General features: G+C 41.5%; 1 protein-coding gene across 4 annotated transcripts in view; it reads right to left on the bottom strand.

The window, feature by feature from the left end:
- pgm5 (phosphoglucomutase 5) overlaps positions 1 to 21,835 on the bottom strand; it is a 173,523-nt gene that overhangs the window by 3,008 nt on the left and 148,680 nt on the right. For 2 of the 4 annotated variants that reach the window (XM_069922034.1, XM_069922049.1), the window contains exons 8-11: positions 16,544 to 16,679; positions 13,674 to 13,857; positions 7,991 to 8,125; positions 1,263 to 1,437 (exon numbers count right to left, since the gene is read on the bottom strand). In XM_069922034.1, the coding sequence (XP_069778135.1) occupies positions 1,264 to 1,437; positions 7,991 to 8,125; positions 13,674 to 13,857; positions 16,544 to 16,679 (629 nt within the window). In that variant the 3' untranslated portion in view covers position 1,263. Of the gene's footprint in view, positions 1 to 1,262; positions 1,438 to 7,990; positions 8,126 to 13,673; positions 13,858 to 16,543; positions 16,680 to 21,835 lie in introns of those variants that run through there. The other 2 variants (XM_069922042.1, XM_069922041.1) reach the window with 1 other exon arrangement.

The following is a 21,835-nucleotide window of genomic DNA, read 5'->3' as shown; positions in this document are numbered from 1 at the left end:
GAAGAAGGAAAGGTTAGGGGAGAAATCAGGGGTGCTTTTTTTAACAAAGAGAGTTATGGGTGTCTGGAAAGCATTGCCAGGGGAGGTGGTGGAACCTGAAACATTCGGGACATTTAAGAGACTTTTAGACAGGCACATGGATGAAAGAAAAATAGAGGGTTATGAGGTTGAAGGGGTTTCATTTTTTTTAATAGAAATATATAGATTGGCATAATCTTGAGGGCTGAAGGGCCTATACTGTGTCTTTTAGCCCCTCTCCAGCTTCTTCCCCCCACCTCAATGTATTTGATGTAACTATTTCCTACCTGAGTATTGATAAAAGGTCTCAACCCAAAATGTTGACTGAACATTTCTATCCATGGATGCTGTCTGATCTGATGAGTTCCTCCAGCAATTCTTTGTTGCCCAGGATTCCAGCATCTGCAGTCTTTATGTTTCTCTATATGTTCATCTTCTTCAGGTCCACCTTAAAGGGATCCTCCTGGAGTAGGCTGCAATTCAGTGCTGGCATCACATCTTAGTCCACCACTGTGCCTGCAACCCTTCGAATACCTGGAAAATTCACTCCCATCACCTCCATTAGACTTGCCTACAATCTTAAGGCTCAAATATACAGCAACTCATCCAAACCCCCTCTAACAACCACCCTTGCCTCTGATCATCGTCAACCCCAAATCCATTGCAAGCCTAAAAACCACAAGGTCATCCCTCAGCCTCTTATGTTCCAATGAGAAGAAACTCAATCTACCCAATCTCTCCTGACAACTACAGCCTTCCATTGCAGGCAAATTCCTGGTGACCTGACTCACCCCGGTCACACTCTCTCCTTTCTCTTGGGCAGAAGATACAAGAGCTTGAAAACACGAACCTCCATATCTCCAGATTCAAGGACATTTTCTTTTCTGTTATTATCAAACTCTTGAATGCCATTGCACTGTCTTTTATTCCGGCAACTTTCTTTATTCTCTGCACCATGTTTTTGCACCTTTCTCTATTTGATTACTATAACATGACCTTCTCCATGTTGTCTTATTTATTTGTCTGCTTGTTATTTTTATTGCACTATCTGCTGTATGAATTAGATTGCCTAGATTACACACAAAACAAATCTTTTTTCTGCATTTCGGTGCACATGACAATAAAACAATTCATTCAACTTCTGGAACACCTCTTCCCCTCTGGCCCCAACCCATGACAAAACCCTGACTACAAGCTCTCTCCCCTGCATTGAACCTTCAGCATTCTTTATTCCAAAACATTAATTTATAGAAAGGTGTTTCTGCAATTTATTTGGTTCAATTTTTCTGCCTCCACACTGCCCTCATCTGGTGAGTGAAAATGTCCAGGCTGCACATTGTCCCAGGATAACTTGAGAAAGGCAGAGCAGTTTTCCTTGTAGATATTCCCACACATTCTGAAATAGCCTGGGTTACCCACCTAGAAGCAAAGGTATAAAGTGACAGGCCATCCTTCACTAATGCATGATGTCTGAAAACATTTTACAGCCAGCAAACTTTTGAAGTGTGCTCAGCTTTGAAAGAGAAACTGTCTTGAAAAGGCTCCCAATCTGAATTGCCAACTAGTTCCTCATACCCCTCTTTGTTTATATGGACATATGAGCACAAAATTTCATGGAGGAGACTCATACAAACTTCAGTGTGATGATGCCCAGATAATCTATTTCAGTGTTGTAGGCAAAGGATTAAAATATTAAAGGGATAACTTCCATTCTCTTCTTCAAGATAATGCCCTGGAGTCTTTCACCTTCACCCAGAAAAGCAGATAGGTCCTTAGATTGACGTCACATTTAGATGATGGCATCTGAAAAAATGCTACATTTCCTTGGTTCTGCACTGGAGTGACAGTATTGATTTACCTGGCTAATTTGTGGTGAATGGACAATCTTCTGACTCAGACCGACTGTTATTTACAACCGATCACCTGGGCTCCATCACACTCCAGTTTGCAGGATTATTCTGTGCACAATTTGACTGATGTTTTTCCCAGATTTTCTTTTTTTTTCAGCCAACCTCTAAGGGAGAAGTGTGCCTTACTTCACTTCTCTGGGTCTGAAGTGACAGACAAGGGCCTATGTGGGTCTGTCAAACCCTGACAAGGGAATTAGATGATGAAATACCTTGGGAGATGGTGCTTACCTCCATTTCCACAGGGCTTCACTGACTCCTGAAACCTAAAATTCCGGACAGTCTACACAAAAACAGTACGCCTCCTCTGTGGGGAAATGGAGAAAGTGCTGTGCCCAAAATGGGCTGAATGAGCAGTCATCCTCTATCAGAGGTGTATTGAGTTTCCTAACTGATATGTTCTATGTGCAGGGGGCCAGCTACAGCGTGGTGAATACAGCAAAGAGCACACTGGCTGTTTTCTTGACTCTCCAGGACTCTGGGCATGAGATGATGAACCACCCCCTGATTAAAAGATTCATGAAAGGAGTGTTTCATTTGCACCCTCTGGTACCCAGATTGAAAGAAATTTTGGACGTAAAGATTGTTTTGGACTATTTAAGACTATTGTCGCCAGCTTCCAGTTTGGACTTGCGTAGCCTGTCCCATGTTGATCTTGTTAGTGGCCTTGACTTCGGCCCAGAGGGTACAAATTTTGTCATGTAGTCATATGGACTATATCTGTTGGGAGGAGGACTGTGTCAGCATTCAAATTGCAGAAATTCTGAAACATAACAGGCAAGGGAGAATTAGGACAAAATTCTCAATGTATGCTTATGGAGAAGATGAACAGTTATGTGTGTTGGATTGTTTAAAAAGATACGTTGTATGTACAAAACATATTAGGCTAAATGAGAAATACCTGTATATATGTTATAAAAATCTGCATCAGCCGGCTACCTCCCAGACATTGGCCAGATGGCTGCAGGAGGTCATGAGAGTGGCTGGAGTGGATATTACTCAGTTTGGGTCCCATTCAACAAGAGCGGTGGCAACCTCAACTGCCAATAAGGCTGTGGTCCAAATATGGGATATCCTCCGACAAGTGGGATTGAGTAATGAGAGAATCTTTAGTAGGTTCTACAATAATCCTTTAAATTCAGAGGGGCAGAGTTTCACGGCTTCCATCCTACATGCGGCAGACTGACAAACGCTGCAGATGGGGGACCCATTGAACTGATTATGCTGGATCACCTGACATGGATAAGCCACTGGGCTACAAACTCTCACGTTGGCAAACCAATGTACATTATGAAGAATAATGGAACATTAAACGAGCACTTATCTGTGCAAAGTTTGATAATTATTATTCGAGCAATGGGAGTTGGTGCGTTAATGTGCCCACCTCTCTCTCCCTTTCTTGATTACGGATAAAGATGTTTGTTATGTAATAAATAATGTTCAGTCACAGGTTTGTGTTATGGTTGGTTCAGCCAGTTTAACTCACTTAGATTCAGTAACTTCTCCCCTCCGGACTGTAAAAGAATGGTTGCAGACGCGCAGATGGGATCTCACGTTGACTCACAAACTCCCATTGCTCCCTTTCCAAAAGAAGACATTCCCTAATGTGACTGAAAGTGGTAAAGTGGGATAGTTTCGTTATCCTGGATTCCATTGGGAAATGCCAGCAGTTTTCTTTGTAAACTTTGATATTTTCCTTTTGTAATTCAGGGATTTCTGCCAGAAGACCGAAGTTGTGAAGTTGCTCTCATTTGGCTGAGATATTCTTCACGATGTTACTCCAGAGATGGAGGACAAGCTTGCAGCTGTTGCCAGTACTTATTGTGGGGAATCTGCATAAACAATGTGTGCCAGTTTGGACCAAGCAAGGGCAGTTTTTCTATTCGCATCCTGGGATAAGGAAGGCTGCAAGGATTAAGAACTGGTCTGCAATTTCCATCTCTTTTAATTGTTTAAAGTTATGTTTGTGTTGTTTTAATTTTATATATTTTTTAAAAAATTATTTTTTTTATTCTTTGAACAATTTTTAATATTTCCTATCAAATGTTGAATTTTTTAACATGTGATATATTCTTAATCGGTGACATCTTTGACAACCAGGAAAGCTAGGGAGAATAGTTTTGCCATCTACTAAAGTTTTCTGCAACTGTTTTGAGATGGAAGAATACTCTGCTTTCACCCATGCCATTGTACCTTACCTTGGCATCTATGGTGTGCTCACTTTACAGGATTCACTGTGACTATGGAACTAGGTTTGACCAAACTTTTGCTGAGGGAAGGTTTTTTACCGAAGACCTTTCTCAATAGCTCAGTGATAAGAATTGTGGTTGGCAGTTGGTGGGGATCTACCACTGATCTGCAAATCCCAAACCAATATCACAAGGGGGATAAAAATCACCAAACGTCAGAATTTAATTAAGACAGCAAATCTTCTAACTGCAAGTCCTTCTACATATGGGTTTAAAAATATGTATTGAACCACTGAAAGGTTCAATGGTCAATTTTAAAAAGAAACTGGCATTTTTTTATAAAATCTTTGAAAATATGCTGACTGAAGTTTTATAGTCTGTCCCATATTGTGGAATGTCACCAAAGTAACTTGCAGGCAAGGCCAGTGTTGGGACTTGACCTAATCTGGGTGAAGTGGAAACAATGGTCAGTCTGAAAATGTTTGGGTTCTGTTTAGAAATCTCATGATTATTTGGCTGGGAAAGCTTGCATTGCATCGATCAAATGAGTGGGGACTCAAGTTTACAACGTTTCTTGAATCTACTGTTGATTGTAGAGCAAATTATTCATGTCGAACTTTGATTCACAATTTGGTTCAGCAGCGCCGCCTTGTGGTATGTCTCAAGATGTGCAGCAGTTACTGAGCAGCCTCCAGGCAGTGAGTTACCTTCTCAAAATTGCTCTCACATAAAATTACGCCCCTCTTCGCTTCCACAGATGAAAGCTACCTGATGACACCTTATTTCACATGCTATATTTTATATGCTGTGTGCTGATTCAGTATTCACTGCCCTGTACAAGTTCTGAGCAATGTCTATTTTTAACATTCTCATTTTAGTTTTAAAAACTTTTCTGAACTAGGAATCATTCTCACAGCCATGCACATCTTCACTCTCCGCCACTTCTGGCTACATTCAGTTCCCTTTCTTTTATCTCCTCTCCACTGCTGCTAGTCCCAGCTTTAATTACATGGCCCAAAATTCTCTCTGTGCACCTCTCTCTCTCTTCCTTTCAGATGCCCCTAAAACCTATCTTTTGGAACAAACCAGTCACCTGCTTTATATGGCTCAAGTGTCATATAATAATGCTCCTGGGAATGTGAAAATTCAACTGAAAATCAAAGCAGAGATAAAGAGTGTGGATGGACATGCCTGGTCAAATATCAGCCCTGGTCTGCAAAATTTCTATTCTTCCTAAAGATTATTCGTGAAGATCTGTCTAAAAACTGTCCCTTTAAATTTGCCTCTTTAACCAATGGTCTCATTAAGTTTCCTGGTATTAGCTTTATAGCCTAAGTATCTGTTCCAATGTCTGGTAATTTCCTGTGTAGGATTTTATTTTCTCCTGATCAACACATTAAATGGAGCCCTGAATTTTGTGGATGCAATGAAAGTAAACTGTCAGTATTTGCTGTAATTGTACTATCAAACCCATAGTGAGTTCTGGGATCTTTGTGTACGAAAAAGAATGTCTGCAAGTGCTGGGATCAAGTTCAATGCACAAATATGCCAGAGAAACTCAGCAGGTTACGTAGCATCCACAAGAAGTTTGGAAGGGTTCAGGCCTGTAACGTTGGTCACCCTTTACTTCCTGTGGATGCTACGTGACCTGCTGAGTTTCTCCAGCACATTCTGTATATGTAGAATTCCTTCAGCTGGTGTTGGTGCTTCACTACCCCCTCAGAGGATGTGCTGTATTACAGACTTCTTAAAAAAAATTGTCAGAAATCATGGATTTGCAGTTTTCTCTGTAAAAGGAGCATTTGGACAGGTAATTAGATAGGAAATGTGTAGAGGGATATGGACCTAATGTGAGCAAATGGGAGTTGCATGGATAAGTGTGGCTAGTCCAGGTCGGACTGTTTTTGTGTAGTACAATGCCCTGCAAAATGGTCTTAAAAAAAGCCAGCTAATTGGCTGCTATTTATTATAGCATCGGAGGAGGTAATTTAATCCATCAGATACTATGCATACTAGATCTCAGCAGAACAATCCCACCAGTCCCAATCCCCCTCTGACCTTCTTATTTCCCCATGTACCTGGATTAATTTTGGGAGCACCTTATTGTGACGACACATACCACGAATAGTCAGGTCTGATGGGAACACTGAGGAACAGAAGGACTTCAATGCACAAGTCCAAAGGTCATTAATAGCACAATGCAGGGAGATAATGTGGTTAAAACGGTATAGGGAAGGCTAATTTTCATTAATTAAGGACATTGAATAAAAGAGCAGGGAGTAATGTTTCAACTTTATAAGACAATGGTCAGACCTCAGAAGGTGTACAGTTCTGGCCTCCACACTTTGAAGAGAGTCACAAGGATGTTGCCCAGGAAGGAGACTTTTAATTGGGAGAAGAGACTGGAGAGTCTGGGCCTGTTTTCCCTGGAGCAGGAGAGGTTAAGAAGGGACATGGCAGAAGTAGATAAAGTTATGAGGGGTACAGAAAAGGTAGACTGCAGGAAAGTTTTCCCCATAATCAGAGGTAGATATAGGTGAAGGTTAAGAATTTGGAGGGATCTGAGGGCGAATCTTTCTCATGCAGAGAGAAATGAGTACCTGGAATATACTGCGGTGGAGAGTGGTGGGAACAGAGGCCTCTAGATGACCATTTGAATCACCAAAACATAGAAGGCTACTAGCTGAGTGCAGGCGATGGGATTAACACAGATAGAACCCCTGGCAGTATGGGTGTATTGGTCTGAAAGCCTGTTTTAGTGTTTTCTAACTGTGATACTGTGACCCTAATCATTTCCCTTTACTGAAGGCACGTGGTAGAAGAATCAAGGTGGTGATGATGGGAGTAGGAATTTTGCAGAGATGTGGGAAACTAGGGAGAGGAGGGTGGGATTGATGGGATTGCTCTGCTGGGAGCCAGCATGTATCTGATGGATCAAATGGCCTCCTTTGATGACATACCTGTATTGTCAGCAGGCACATTGCTGTACAAGTCTTCATAGAAAACTACCTAGCTCTAAATCCTAGTTTTAAAAGTAAATTGCAATTCCCTGAGATAAACACTTTTAAAAATTCTATTTATTAAGAAACCAGATCACCTTGAGGAATCCCACATGGTCATGTGGGACAAACTACAAACTGTCAACATCTGAGTTCAGGATTGAAACTGGGTCACTGGAGCAGTGAAGCCCACCATTTCCCCCAGGATTCCTCTACCACTGCAGCAAGGGCCAGTTTAAAGCAATTAATTAAAATACTCATTGATAGAATCATAAAATGAAAGAATTGTACAGCAGAAAAATGGCCCTAACGACCCACTGCATCCATAACTGGGTGAATTCCATTTGCCCGCATTATTCCTCAAGACCATTCTTGGTCTCCAGAAGTCTCTGTTGGTTCGATGATGTTCCTTGTAACCCAAAAAATTTAATGATTCAACTTTCACTTTAATCTTATCCAGAATTTCACAATGCATTGAAAAAAGATTTTAAAAAAACATCTTCCTTCTTGGGTTGCTGTCTTCAATGAGATTGGCTGATTAGCCAGTTTGAAAGCATCACTGTTGCCAAGAGAGAGAGGACTAAACCATATATCCATATAACAGTTTATGGCATGAAACCAGGCCATCTCTGCCCTTCAAGTCCACATCGGTTCACTCAAACAACTCCGCTAGATCCCCCTGCCTATTTAACAGTTTATGGCATGGAAACAGGCCATCGACTAAGAGCTAGAAGCATTAGGAATGGGAAGTGCCACAGGATAAAGATGACTTGATTTAGTGGGGGGAGGGGGTCTCTTTGATGTCAATGGCCATAATATAGATAGCCAAGTGCTATTTAGCTCTGTGCGAGAACCTGCTGTTGGTCACTGGTCTTACCTGTGGTTCTTTGTTGTTTCTGCTTGGGTCCCTTTCATAACTCTCCACATAGAATCTTATAGTAGACCCCATACTCCCCGTCCCGCTCAACCGGAAGATGATTCTGGAGCCATCCGTAAATGTCAATTGCAGCCCCTATGGAGAAAAATGAATAGATGTGTTTCTGTAACATCCTTCTGAATTTCTCAAAGTGTAAGCATTGGATCTTTAAAGAGAGATTGCTTCAAGGTCAGCACCCAGCTTTGCACCAATAGCGATGGCAAGGATCAATGATCTTTTTCAGTGATGTTGACTGAGTGTAAAGTATTGACTCCAGAGATAATTCCTGCTTTCAAACAATGCTTTGCTATCTTTTACATCTACCCGAGATGGCAGATGGGGTCTTGGGTTGACATGTCACCTTGATAGCACTACCTCTGCCATTGTGGCTCTGCCCGCCGTGTTGGAGTGCAGCATCAGGCTGGATTCTGTGCTCAAGTCTTTGGAGTGGCACTTGAACCCAAAATATTTTGACTCAGAGGTCAGAGTGCTACCCATAGAGTCCTCTGCAAGAAAAGAATAAAAAGTTTCAGACACCATTTTTATACTGAGCATTACACGTCTGGGGGTGGCCCTCACACATTAGGGAGCCACAATCAGTCTGAGAACTGGATCTAATGTTTCAAAAGGAGTGGATGACCCCAGTCAGTGACTTGTTACATTGCTGAGATTCTTGGAGAGCTGGGTGACAGCTGGGAATTGACCAAGCACAGCAGTCAGGAACAGTCTGGAACAATACCATTCTCAAAGCACAGACTGTCAACTCCAGCAAGGAGTACAGATTGGGATCACCACCCATCAGTGGATCAGTTCACTCAAGGAGTTGCTGGTGATGAAACCCATGTAGACATGGGAAGAATGTACAAACTCCTTACAGATAATGCGGGATTTACTCCGCCAACGATCAGGACCAGGGTTCAAATCTCATGCCGTCTGTAAGGAGTTTGTATATTCTCCCTGTGTCTGTGTGGGTTTCCTCTGGGGGCTCCAGTTTTTACCACCGTTCAAAACGTTCTGCGGGTTGAAGGTTAATTGGGTGCAATTGGGCGGCATGCCCTTGTGGGCCAGAAGGGCCTGTTACCATGCTGCATGTCTAAAGAAAATCTTTTTGCATCCTTAGTGTCATATTAACACATTTCATTACTGTTCTTTGTTACATTAATCCTCAAATTTGCTATATAGCACCATTGGCCCCTTGTAGTTATTCCCCCCTCTGTTGATTGTGAGGCTTCCCCTCTGATCTCTATCCCTCAATGCCCATTAGCAGGACTGTAGACTGTAGTCCTTTCCCACAAAGCCCTCATGTTTGCCGCTTTATGTCTCAGTACATCCCTCACCATGTATTCCTGTAGCCTGGAATGTGACAGTCAGCAGCATTCCATGACAGTCATCTCACTGTGCTGGAAGACCAACAAGTTTCAGGTTGACCCAAATGTGTCTTTCATTGAGCTGATGGTCGTCCAGTGCCAGTCTGTGTCTCCAGACATCCCCAGAAACAGCCTGCAGATCAGAGTCCTCTGTCGTGCTGCTGCTGGGGATAAACCATGCATCCTTCTCCACACACTCTGAGCAAATCCATAGTCTATGAAAAGGTGGACGACATTCCACCGCAGTCAGCTCAGGGGCAACATGCATTGTGGGTGATATTCTTGTCACATAGAAAGAATCACACAAGCAATGAACTAAAGGAACAGGTGGCTCAGTGAGTGTTGTGATTAGCACAACTCTATTACAGCATCAGCGACCCGGGTTCGAATCCATAGATGACAGTAAGGAGTTTGCATGTTCTCTCCTTGTCCACATGGGTTTCCTCTATGTGCTCCAGTTACCTCCTACATCCCAAAGATGTATGGGGTTAGTAGGTTAATTAGTTCCATGGGAGTATTAGAGTAACATGGGCTCATGGGCCATCTTTAAATTAAAAATTAAATTAAACATGAGAAGAGGAATTTCAAAATAAAACATTTTTTAAATTTAGTTTGAAGACAACTATTCATTTTCTCCAAAAACCCCCTTTTCATTTATCAGTGTAGTGGGTGGCACGGTAGGCATAGCGGTTAGTGTGACGCCTTTACAGCGCTAGCAATCAGGACCTGGGTTTGAATCCTGTGCTGTCTGTAAAGAGTTTGTACATTCTCTTCATGTCTGCGTGTTTTTTTTCCCCAGGGGTGGGGCTCCAGTTTCCTCTCTTCATTCGAAACATACTGGCAGCGTAGGTTAATTGGGTGTTAATTGGGCTGCACACACTCGTGGTCCAAAATGGCCTCTTACTCTGTTGTATGTCCAAATTTAAATCTAACATCAGCAATTGTAAAGAGGCATGGCCAACGCTGTTTTTTAATGACTGGCTTAAGATGGCTATATAATCTGTTGTAGCGTGGAGAGATTTCTCGAAAAATCAATCAGATAATGATGTGTCTGCTTACATTCTGAATGGGAGGGGAAAGGTGAGAGGAGATAACACATGGCTTAATTTTCCAATGAAGACTATAAGACATAGGAGCAGAAATAGGTCATTCAGTCCATCGAGTGTGCCCCACCATTCAGTCATGAGCTGATTCATTTTCCTACTCAGCTCCATTGCCCGGCTTTCTCCCCATAAACTTTGATGTCCTGGCTAATCAAGACCTTATCAAATCTCTAGCTTAAGTATACCCAATGACTTGGCCTCCACAACCATCTGTGGCAACAAATTCCGCATATTCACTACCCTTTGACAAAATAAATTTGTCCACATCTCTGTTCTAAATGGACAACTTCAATCCTGAAGTTGTGCTCTCTTTACTTGAACTCTCCCACAATGGGAAACAACCTTTCTACAACAACTTTGTCCATGCCTTTCAACATTCAATACGTTTCAATGATATCCCCCTCATTCTCCTAAATTCCAACGAGTACAGGCAAAGAGCTGTCAAATGTTCCTCATATGATAATCATTTCATTCCTGGAATCATCCTTGTGAACCTCCTCTGAACCTTCTCACACATCAGAACATTATTTCTAAATGAAGAGTCCAAAACTGCTTCCAATACTCCAAGTGAGGTCTCACCAGTGCTCTATAAAGCCTCAACATCACATCCCTGCTCTGATATTCTACTCCTCTTGAAATGAATGCCAACATTGCATTTGCTTTCTTCAATACCAACTCAACCTGCAAATTTACCTTCAGGCTATTCTGCGTGAGGACTTCGAGTCTCTTTGCATCTGGGAATTTTAAACTTTCTCCCCATTTAGAAAATAGTCTGCCCATTTATTTCTTCTAACAAAGTGCATGATGGTACACTTTCTGACATTGTATTTCATATGCCACTTTTCTGCCCATTCTCCTAATCTGCCAAAGTCCTTCAGCAGCCTCCTTATTTCCTCAACATTACCTGCTCCTCAACTTTCTTTCATATCATCTGCAAACTTGCCACAAAGTAATTCATCCCATAATCTAAATCATTGATATATAAATAGAAAAAGAAGTAGCCCCAACACCGACTCCTGTGGAACACCACTAACAACTGGCAGCCAACCAGAATATAATCCATGTATTCCAACTCTCTGCTTCCTGCCAATCAGCCAATGCTCTACCTATGCTAGTATGCTTCCTGTTAGACCATAGGCAATATTATAACATCTGAAAGTACTTCCCATCCATTGAAACATCTCTTGCAAATATAATCATTGCAGGAAAGATGTGGCAAATCCCACAAATAATCTGGTCATTATATAACCATAAATAAGAATCAGAACCTCACCTTCTGACTGGGCACATTGCAGCTTTCTGGACTCAAAGGTGAATGTTAAAACTTCAAGTAGCTTGATTCTTCTATCTGCACTTGTTGTTCATGAGCGATATTAATTGACTTTGTCAGTTTTTTTTCTTTGTTTTCCTCTGGGAATTGAGGACATGCCAAGCTTGACCTGCTGGGCATTGTTATCCCACTCTTCATTTTTCAGCTCCCCTATTCTTTTGACAATATTCCCACTCTCCAACTGCTCCCATACCCTCACCGATCAAATAATCTTGTTGACAGCTTAGCCCCAGAGTCACCCTGACTTTACCCTATCTGAGACATCTCCCCACCCTCCCTGCAGCTTTACAAGCTTTACTTGTCTCTGCTTGTTTTGATGGTGGGTCTTCAATCTGAACATGCCTTGCTTGACCTGCTGAGTATTGCCAAAATTTTTTATTTTAATAATGACCAGATAATTTGCGATGGTCATAGAACAATGCATGTCCTCGAGCCAATCCGCCCCCTGTTATCCTTCATAATACTATCCTGGGATTTTTTAAAAATCCACCTGACAGAACAGACAAGGGTCATGTTCTGTGCATACCTTACAGAGGGCTTATCCCTCACTGCTGGAATCATTCTGGTTTTCTGACTCTGACTGCCAACTACAGGTAAATTGGTCACACCCTCATCCCTGAGGCAAGTGGTTGTGAGTTTATTGTTATTTCCTAGGCTTGAACACAAAACCTCATCTGTCCATTCTTTCCAACAGACATCAAAGATTCCATGACTCAATGTGGAATAGGAGCTCATCTTTCAAACAACATCAATGGAAACAAAAGATCCACAAACATCCCATTACTATTTGTGGGGCCTTTGGGTGCATATTTTTCCAATAGTGACTATACTTGAAAAGCTACTTCATTGACAGCAGTTTGAGACATCTCGTGTTCCTGAAATGCAAAGCTTTCCCTCAAAAAAATACACTAGTCCAACATTTATGACATGAAATACAAATAGTCAGCAATGGACAAAAATATAGATTACAAAGTAGGGCAATCAAAACTAAATCACAAGCTCAATCAGGGAGGATGCAATTAACTCATTTCCGAACTCTTTTCCTGTGTAATTTTGTTCAATCCATTTTATAATACAATAAATATGGGACTAATAATGTAATTCTTGGCAAAACTGGTACAAAATTTCTTCTTTGAATGCAAGGAAACATTAACTTTCTTTTGTGGCTTCTTAATAACATTACAGGATATGTTCTGACTGCTAACACACCATGGTCTTGATTAACCACCATCCTGCACAGTGACTGGCGGCCCAGAGAAGTGTAAATGATACAGCAACCAGGAAACTGTGGTGGAAAGATTGCTCAGGTGTTCTTAGAGGAAACCATTCATAAAGTCAGGATAAAGAGCTGCCTATTTAGATGAGCAGAGATTTCTCCACTTAGAGGGCTGTGGATGTTTAGTTGATCCATGGCTCAGATCAGTCAAAGTGCTCTGGAGATCCGACAGCAGATTGGAAAAAGGCAGGCAGTGATGCAAAGGGAATGCTGTACTGAGACAGAGTATGACATATTAACCTGCATCATTGGGTACTTACAAAACAGATAAAAAGTGAGGAAATCTCTTTGGGATCCTATCCGATAGTTATCACACCTATAGTGTGACAAAAGTAAGAAACCTGTACATTAGCGATTTGCTATTTGTGGGAAATTAGTGTCACAAAAATTGCCTACATTACATTACAACAGCAGCTTCACTTTCATGACTGCGTTCTTGAATGTACAGTGATTCTTAGTGGTCGAAGGTGCTGTAGAAATACTAGTTCTATTTCTCCAGAAACAAAAGTTCAAATAATTTTTAACTGCAGACTAATCTTGAAGAGAGCGCAATAGGTTGACCTCTAACCTGGTTTCTTGTTACAGTCCCATCAACAGGATCCGTGTATTCAAAGTTTTCTGTTTTCTCCACTGAGTAAATGTGATTGCCCACTGCAAACTGCTGGTTTGTGAACGATCGTTCTGTGATCAGAGCTTCAAGGTCCCTCATCAAGTAGAACGACACTCTGGGATCAATTTCCTCATAATCAAACCTGCTCATAAACAGAGAAAGATTTTGCAGGAACTGCTAGACGTATAAGGTTGGAGACAATTGTAGAAGGTCAGAGGTCTGGAGACATGGAGGAGTTTCTTTTTATTAGTTATTCTCAGGATGTGGAAATGTGTGCAAGAGAATAAGTTGCAGGGTTCAGGGAAATAAGAGGACAGGAAATGGGACTAATGGGATTGATCCCCTGGGAGTTGGCATGGAGCCAATGGGCTAAGAGACTTTCTTCTGTATCATTAAAAGCATAAGAGCTCAAGACCAGTTCAAGCCTAGTTGAAGGTGGCCCCATGGTTCTGATGGGTGAGAAATTTCAGGATTTAGACCTAGCAACAGTAAAGAAAGTGCCACCACATGTCCCAAATTAGGATTGTGTTTGTGTTTGAGATGGGGGCTCTGTGTATCTACAGGTTGACCAAGTTGTAGAGTTTAATAAGACAGAAAAGATAGAGAGAAACATAAGGAACAAGTGATGATGAGGTGATTTATTACCTTTGTTAAACTGTATGGAAAGAACTTATAGCACAGTGATTGCAAGTTCATTTGTGTTTTAAAAAGGCAATCCTTGAATAAATGTCCTATGTTTCTTCAGTCTAGTTGAAAGCAAATACTGGATTTTCCTGCCCAATGTCTGAAATTTCTGGTTTTCATCAGACAGATCAATTCAGTTTCCATGAGGGAGAGGTAGTGAATAAAGGGGTGACAAAAAGCTTTGAAAATAAGGCTCTAAATGGGATGTAGAGAATTCTGGGAGATTAAGCTCTGCAAAAAGTAGAAAGTTATCTTTTAATGAATATCATCAAAATTAGATGATGCAATTATTACAACATTACGAATGTAGAAGCTTTCTGTGCACAAATTGGTTATGTTTCACTTCACTTTATTGACTGAATTCTACAAAGCAGATCACTGGCTGCAAAGCATCTAGAATGGCCGGACATTGTGAGAGCACTATAGAAATGCAAGTATTTTAACTTTGGTCAAGCTTTATGTTCAGAATTTTCCCTGAAACATTTAGCGAGGGCATCATGGATCTGTATTTACTGATTATTGGCAATTATCAGATGGGATGAATGACATGGTGATACCTTTAATGTCACGTTTATTGAGCTAGCAGCCAGTTTGTTGAGGGCCTGCCATTGTCACCCACGGTGATGGTGACATTGCTGCTCTGTTAATACTATTGATGCCATTGCCAGGTCAGGATGGCACATCTCCTGTTGTGAAGTGTTAAGTGCTGAGGGTAGGGCAGGTCCCCACTTTGGCTCAAAGTATAGGATGTTCAGGAAAGTATAGGATTCTACTGAGGGGTGGAGGTGGGTTTGCGAACGATGGAGCCAGAGGAAGTGGGGAGTGTGCAGAAAGAGGAGTTTCCATCAGCGGAAGGGTAGGTACCCCCGCATATGTACATGTGAAGTTCAGCATTGCTGATGTCACTGTCAATGTTAAAATCGATGAATCAGAGCAGAATTGTGGGAGTGTTGCACCAATGAAGGTGACAGAGAGAACATATAGAACTGTTATGAATGCATTGGAGTTCTCCTGGGACTAGAATTCATCTCTGAAACAAGATCAGCCCATTACTTTGGGGTTATTGGCAGCCATGTCTACCTTCATCAGTTACATAAGGTTTTGGGATGTCCAGGATATAAACATGCAAGGCTAAATCTGTCTACATGTTTAACATTCTTCAACACTGCTATAATTTAAATGATAGCCAAATCTAATACAGTAGTCCTCAACTTATGACTGTGTTCTGTTCTGACGGACCGATCGTTATCTCAAAATGGGCGCAAGTCAGAAATACAACACGGCAGCTAGCAAGGGCAGCCTCACCCCGACTGCCCGCAAATCCAAGCTCCCAACCATAGATCCTTGCACTGGCTGCCTGGGAAAACTATCTCCCAACCATGCATCCTCGCCCCAGCCGCCCACGTATCCTAACTACCAATGCTCTGGTCACCTGTGCGTCTGAACTCCCAACATCCTGGGTGCCCAAGCATGCTAACTCCCAAATCCCTGGCCACCTGAGCATTCTAACTCCCGAATCCTCGGTCGCCCATGTATCCGAACCCCCGATGCCCCGGCTGCCTGTGCATCCGAACCCCCGATGCCCCGGCTGCCTGTGCATCTGAACCCCGATGCCTCGGCTGCCTGTGTATCCCGACCCCTGGCCACCCACTCATACTATTTCTTGACACCCCAAAAATGGACTTACCACCTGGTCCCAGGCATCCCAGCTCCCAAAGTTTTGAAAGAAGTAGATAGTTTACCTGTACTTACAAGGTCAAAAGTTTGACCTGTGTAAAAGTTGACCCACCACCCCCTCCCACTCATTTTTGGCCCAAAAAAGTGGTCCAAATATTTGATGATTATACGAGTATATTTTTTCTTTTTTTTCAGTCGTCTGTACAGATGGTCATCAATCGCAGAGGTTGTAAGTTGAGAAATACCTGTATACTATCCAGAGCATCAGGAGAGAGTTGGATAATGGGGCTGGGTACAGCACTAATTTCCCTGTAGTAATGGTTCAACACTCTGGGATATGAATTAAGGAGAAATTCCTCAAAAATTAAAGTTCAGTGGTGAGCCCAATGAATAATAATGAGCCTTGCCTCTACACCTGCAATGTCTGAGTGTGGCTGGGTATTTCCCGGAATGGACACCACTCTTACCTGCAGTAGTAATTCCGGCCGAACCTTGCCCAGTGATCCTTCAGTATCTCTTCCACACTCTGCTTGCGAGCTGCAATGATCGACAGCCAGGCAAGGACAGCCCAGAGACCATCCTTTTCTCGAATATGGTCAGACCCTGAAACAGACAAAATAATTTACCGTGCGCTTTCCACAACTGGCCTTCTACTGCACACAACCTGAAGCCAGAGAAGAAAACCATTTGGACTTCATGCCTTTGCTCTCCTAGTATTCCCGTTACTCTTGCTCCTTCCAAACAGGCGGCAGATCTATCCTTCTCAATTAATTTCCCAATTTCCTTTTGAAAGATGATTGGGCCAATCTAATAGATAAGGAAGTCAGTCAGAGGGAGAGGGGTACAAGAAAAGGGGGTAAGATGGGTAGAGCACAGGGCCTCATATATTGGGGATATTCTGTGTCAAAAAGCTGGGGAAGGAGATCTCTGCCAGATTTGTGTAGGTAATAACACAAAAACTCCATGTTAGAGCTATCAAACAGGAAGAGCAAATGGACTCCTTTCCTGTAAAGAAAATCTTTGTCTTCATCACCTTGATCAATTCACTTGAAATCTTTGACATCCATTGAATTACTGAGCCCTTATACTTTGAGCTCCAGTCGCATTTTGGTGAATCTGTGCATTCCATCCAATCCCTCTTATTTTAAAGAAAGGTCCTGAAATTGAAATTTTAACTGGTTCTCTTTCCACAGATGCTGGCTGACCTACTGAGTTTTTTCAGTACTTACTCTTTTTATTTCAGATTTCCAGCCTCTGCTTTTTTTTAAAAAAACTTTCCCACCAATCCCTCTCTCAGAGGATTGGAAAAACAATACCACCTCCTCTCCAGACAGGGTCAGACAGACTCTAGTTGTAACATGGCTTCCAAAGTCCTAATGTAGGACTGAAACATCAACTATCTCTTTCCCTCTAAAGACAACCTGCTAAGGTCCTCCAGCGGTTGGTTTTATGGCTTCCATCATTTTGTTGCCTTTGCTCTGTACTAACTGATCCCTCTCTGTTACTTGCTGTATTACATCTGCTAGCTGGATTGCTCACAAAACAAACTTTCTCCCTGCACCTTGATATGTGTGACAATAAACTTGAACTTGAGTTTGCTTTCCATCTATCTTTAGAAGTTGGGTTGGTGGGGGAAGGTGGGAGTTTGGATCAGTGAATGAGAAGATTCTCATCACATTTAAGGTAATAGTATGTGTAATATCTTTGATCATGAAGTGTTGTAATCAATGGGCTACGGACTGGGATCAAGAAGCACAAATAACATACATGCTCCATTTTGATCGGCATGGAAACAATGGACCAAATACCCTCTATAAAGCCCTATCACTCTGATTGGCAGTCACTAAAGATCAGCGCCAGATTGTCAATCAGAACACAAATGAGTTCCCTGTAACTTCCCTTGTAGTTTGTATTTGCATCTTTGCTATATCTAGCTCAGCTGCACTGTTTGAACAAGCTAATAGCTTTTTGTTATTCTCAAGTAAAACACTGTAATTCTCAAGTAAAACACTGTAAATCTGCAAACAGCTTTTGCTCCCAGTCTCTCCATGAGAAGAATTTGAATGCAAGGCGCTCTGCTGCAAACCTGCTCTCAAACAGCCGCATCCACAATTCTTGGATCATTGCAAGAATACTAAGTACAGCATAATAAAACATTGCATGATCGTTGTCAGAAGAAACCTGACACCTGGTCAAATAAGGAAAAATTCAGGCAGGATGGCAAAGATTCAGAGGTGGAGGACTGAAAGGCCATCTTAAAGAAAGAGAGAGGGTGGTGAAGAGGGAAGATTTCAGATGTTAGAGTCTTGGCAGCTGAAGAGTGTCATGGAAGAGAGAAAGAAGTTGGAGCATGAGTATCTCAGAGGGTGGAGGGCTGAGAAGACTGCAAAAAAAACCACGGAGAAACATGGAAGGGTCTGAAAGAGCGAGAGCGTGAGAATTAAAACGTGATTTCAAAAGGTTTAGAGCAGTGTTTTTCAAACTGTCCCACGAAACTCAAATTCCACTGAAAGCAATCCCTAAGTGCTCTGTAATTAGTAGGGATTGCTTAAGGTGGTATGTGAGTGGAAAGAAACGTTTGAAAATCATTGTTTTAACCGTACCTAATTGACTCTGTTTTATAACTGCAAAGGAAATGGGCAACTGACAATTTTTTTTCAATCAAAATATTTCAGTAACAATTGGTTCTAGAGCAGTGGTTCTCAACCTTCCCTTCCCACTCACATACCTTAAGCCAGGGGTGTCAAACTTAAATTCACAGAGAGCCAAATTTAAAAACTTGGACTATGTTGTGGGCCAAACTAAATATTTATTGAAAATTTTCAACAACATCTGCATGTTTTCTCTTCTTTCAACATATGTAATGTTAAACTTTTTCTTATTAAAATAAATGTTTAATAATAGTTTTGGTTAAACTCTTTCCAGAAGAAGCATTAACAAATGAGAAATAAAATATTCAATAAATAATATTTCTCTATAGCCTTTAAGCTCCTTTTAAATGTATTTTTTTTCACAAGCCAACAAGTCAAAAAAAATAACAACTTGCTTCAATGAAAATCCAATCTTTCAACTATGAACAGTCCAAAGTTAACCAAAGAAAATATTAATCCAAGCTTAGCTTGCTACACTGTGATTTACTCTGATGCACCTGGGTCTAAACCAGGTGACCATCTCTTGACCATCTCTTCTTAGATGCAAGTTCATCAAACTCTGGGGTCAGAGTTTTCCTCCCACCTGTCTTGAAAGGTCCTGTTTTCGGTCTTTCGTTTGGCCATTTTCCGTAAGGGGTTTATTACATGTGAGTTGGGCGACAGGTCACAGATGCCAATGAAAGTAAAGAGGGGAGGTGGGGACGATTAGCGGGCTGACGGGCCGGCGCCAACACATTTGCAAAGCATTCTGGGATTTGTAGTATTAGCTGTGCATGCGCTATACTGGCACGGCGGCCATCGGGCCAGCTCTAATACATATTTGATATGATCTTGCGGGCCAAATATAATTATATCATGGGCCAAATTTGGCCTGCGGGCCTGAGTTTGACATGTGTGCCTTAAGCAATCCCTTACTAATTACAGAGCATTTATGGCACAGGGATTGCTTAAGGTGGAACGAAGTTAGGGAGGCAGTTTGAAAACCACTGCTTTAGAGGGTCACAAGCCAAACACTAATGGGATGAGCTAAGGTAAACAACAGAGCGAGCATAAACAAATTGTGCTGAAGAGCTGTTTCATGCTACTTAACTCTATGACTTTCTATTAAATTCCAGGCTTTGGTGAGAGTGTAGATCAGATGGCAATAGGTGAACTGGGTTTGTCAGCATTGTTTACCTATGGGAGTTAACTGCTGCTTTTCGTATTATTTCCTTGAAGGTTAGGCATTGTGTTGGGGCAAACTTCACTGTTCTTCTTTCCAACACTGGTCAGTAGGATTTCTTTTCTATCCTCATTAGAAAGCAGCAAGGGCTTGTGTTTAACTATATGTACCAGAAAGGAAGCATTGTTTTTTAGTGCTGCACTAAAGTGTTACCCTAAGGCCATGTACTACCAACAGGGATTTGACCTCAGAGGCAAAAATGCAATCCACTGAGCTGTGGCCAATACAAACACTCAAGCAGAGGGAAAGGTCAGAAGTGAGAGGTGCCATTGTCATTGAATGCAAATCAGATCATACATCCCTCCAATTTCAAAAGGGAGAAAGGAGAAATCACAGCTAGAGAAACAAAAGCATTCATTGGTAAGGTCAGTCTCAAAAAAGGTGGAACATACCCCAGGAGATCCATGAGTGAAGGAAGATGAATAGGCACAAGAGATCTTCAGTCAAGATGTCAAGGGAGAACATCTTGTATTTAAATAATTCCTTGCAATAGCAGGATTGCATTAGGATAAGCTCCCTCTAATAGAAGACAGCTTTGTGCACTATCGGATCTGCTTTGTATCAACTGCCTGGGCTAAATTAATGTCAAGGAAACGCACAATTCAGATTGTGTGCAAGTGCCAACAACATCTGAAGTTGATGGGTGCTTAAATAGGGTGTATTAAAGTGAAATCATTTCTGCTTCTCATTTAGGTCATTGAGGTAAACATGAAAATTAAGAAATCTGCAGGATTTCTTGTGGGTCATTTGCAGGTTGGCAATAAAATAAAATCATATGCATGGGTGTGTATTGAAAATACTCTGATCTCTATGTTATCAAATAAAATCGTGACTGAAAGAGAGGCAAAAAGACTCACATAGGAATTGAGAATATATAACCAGCAGAAAACACTGAGTCTTTGCAATACACAAACGTGCTGAAAAAACTCAGCAGGTCACGCAGCATCTGTAGGAATTATAGGTGTTTCCTATGGATGCTGCATGACCTGCTGAGTTTCTCCAGCACTTTTGTGCATCGTACTCAACCCCAGCATCAGCAGAATTTTAACTACACCAAGTCTCTGGGACTCTCCTGGAGGGAATGGGAAGATTTCAGGGTAACCTGGTCAAGATCTTCAAAACCATGTAAGTTTTGGGACGTGCACACAGAGAAGGTAATGGGGCAGATCAAATCCAAGGATCATAATTGTCTGATAGCCACTAATAAATTTAATTAAAATTTAGAAGAAAACTCCACAGGGAATATTGGGAGTGTGGATCTTGTTCCCACATGGAATAGTTAAAGGAGGAATCAGCAATAGATTTGTGGGGAAGATGGAGATAAATGCAGAGAGAAAAAAATAGGCAATGAGAAAATGGACGGTTGAGCAAGTAAATGAGTGACAGTTTCAGGTGATGAGCTTTTCCAAGGAAAATTCAAGCCAATGACTGAATCCTCAGCAATGGGAACACTAGAATGAGATCAGATATCCTATTTTGTCAATCAATAAAAGCATCTTCATTGTCAAAGATGTGATTTCAAATGTTCACTCTGAAAAAAGGCACAGTCTTTAAGATTGACATAGGACTGAGGGAAGTGTCACACTATCAGAAGTACTGTTTTTCTGGAAACATAAGAGATTTAAGCCACTTTCTAGTTTTTTTTGGTCATGGTTTGCCACAAGCTAGTACCTTCAAGATATCCCGAAGAGTTTTTGCTTTGATTATTCTTTACCCATCTTGGAACATGTGCATTATGTGCAGGGGTAGGTCACTCTTGCCCTTGACCTTATTCCATTTTATAAAATCATGGCAAATCCATTTGTATTCTTAACTCTGCATTCTTCCCTACATCAGGAACCTTGCTGACTAAGAATCTATCTACTCCAGTGGTTCTCAACCTTTTT

Source organism: Narcine bancroftii, chromosome 1, assembly GCF_036971445.1.
Source record: "Narcine bancroftii isolate sNarBan1 chromosome 1, sNarBan1.hap1, whole genome shotgun sequence".
NCBI lineage: Eukaryota > Metazoa > Chordata > Chondrichthyes > Torpediniformes > Narcinidae > Narcine > Narcine bancroftii.
This window is presented reverse-complemented; position numbering and strand designations above follow the sequence as displayed.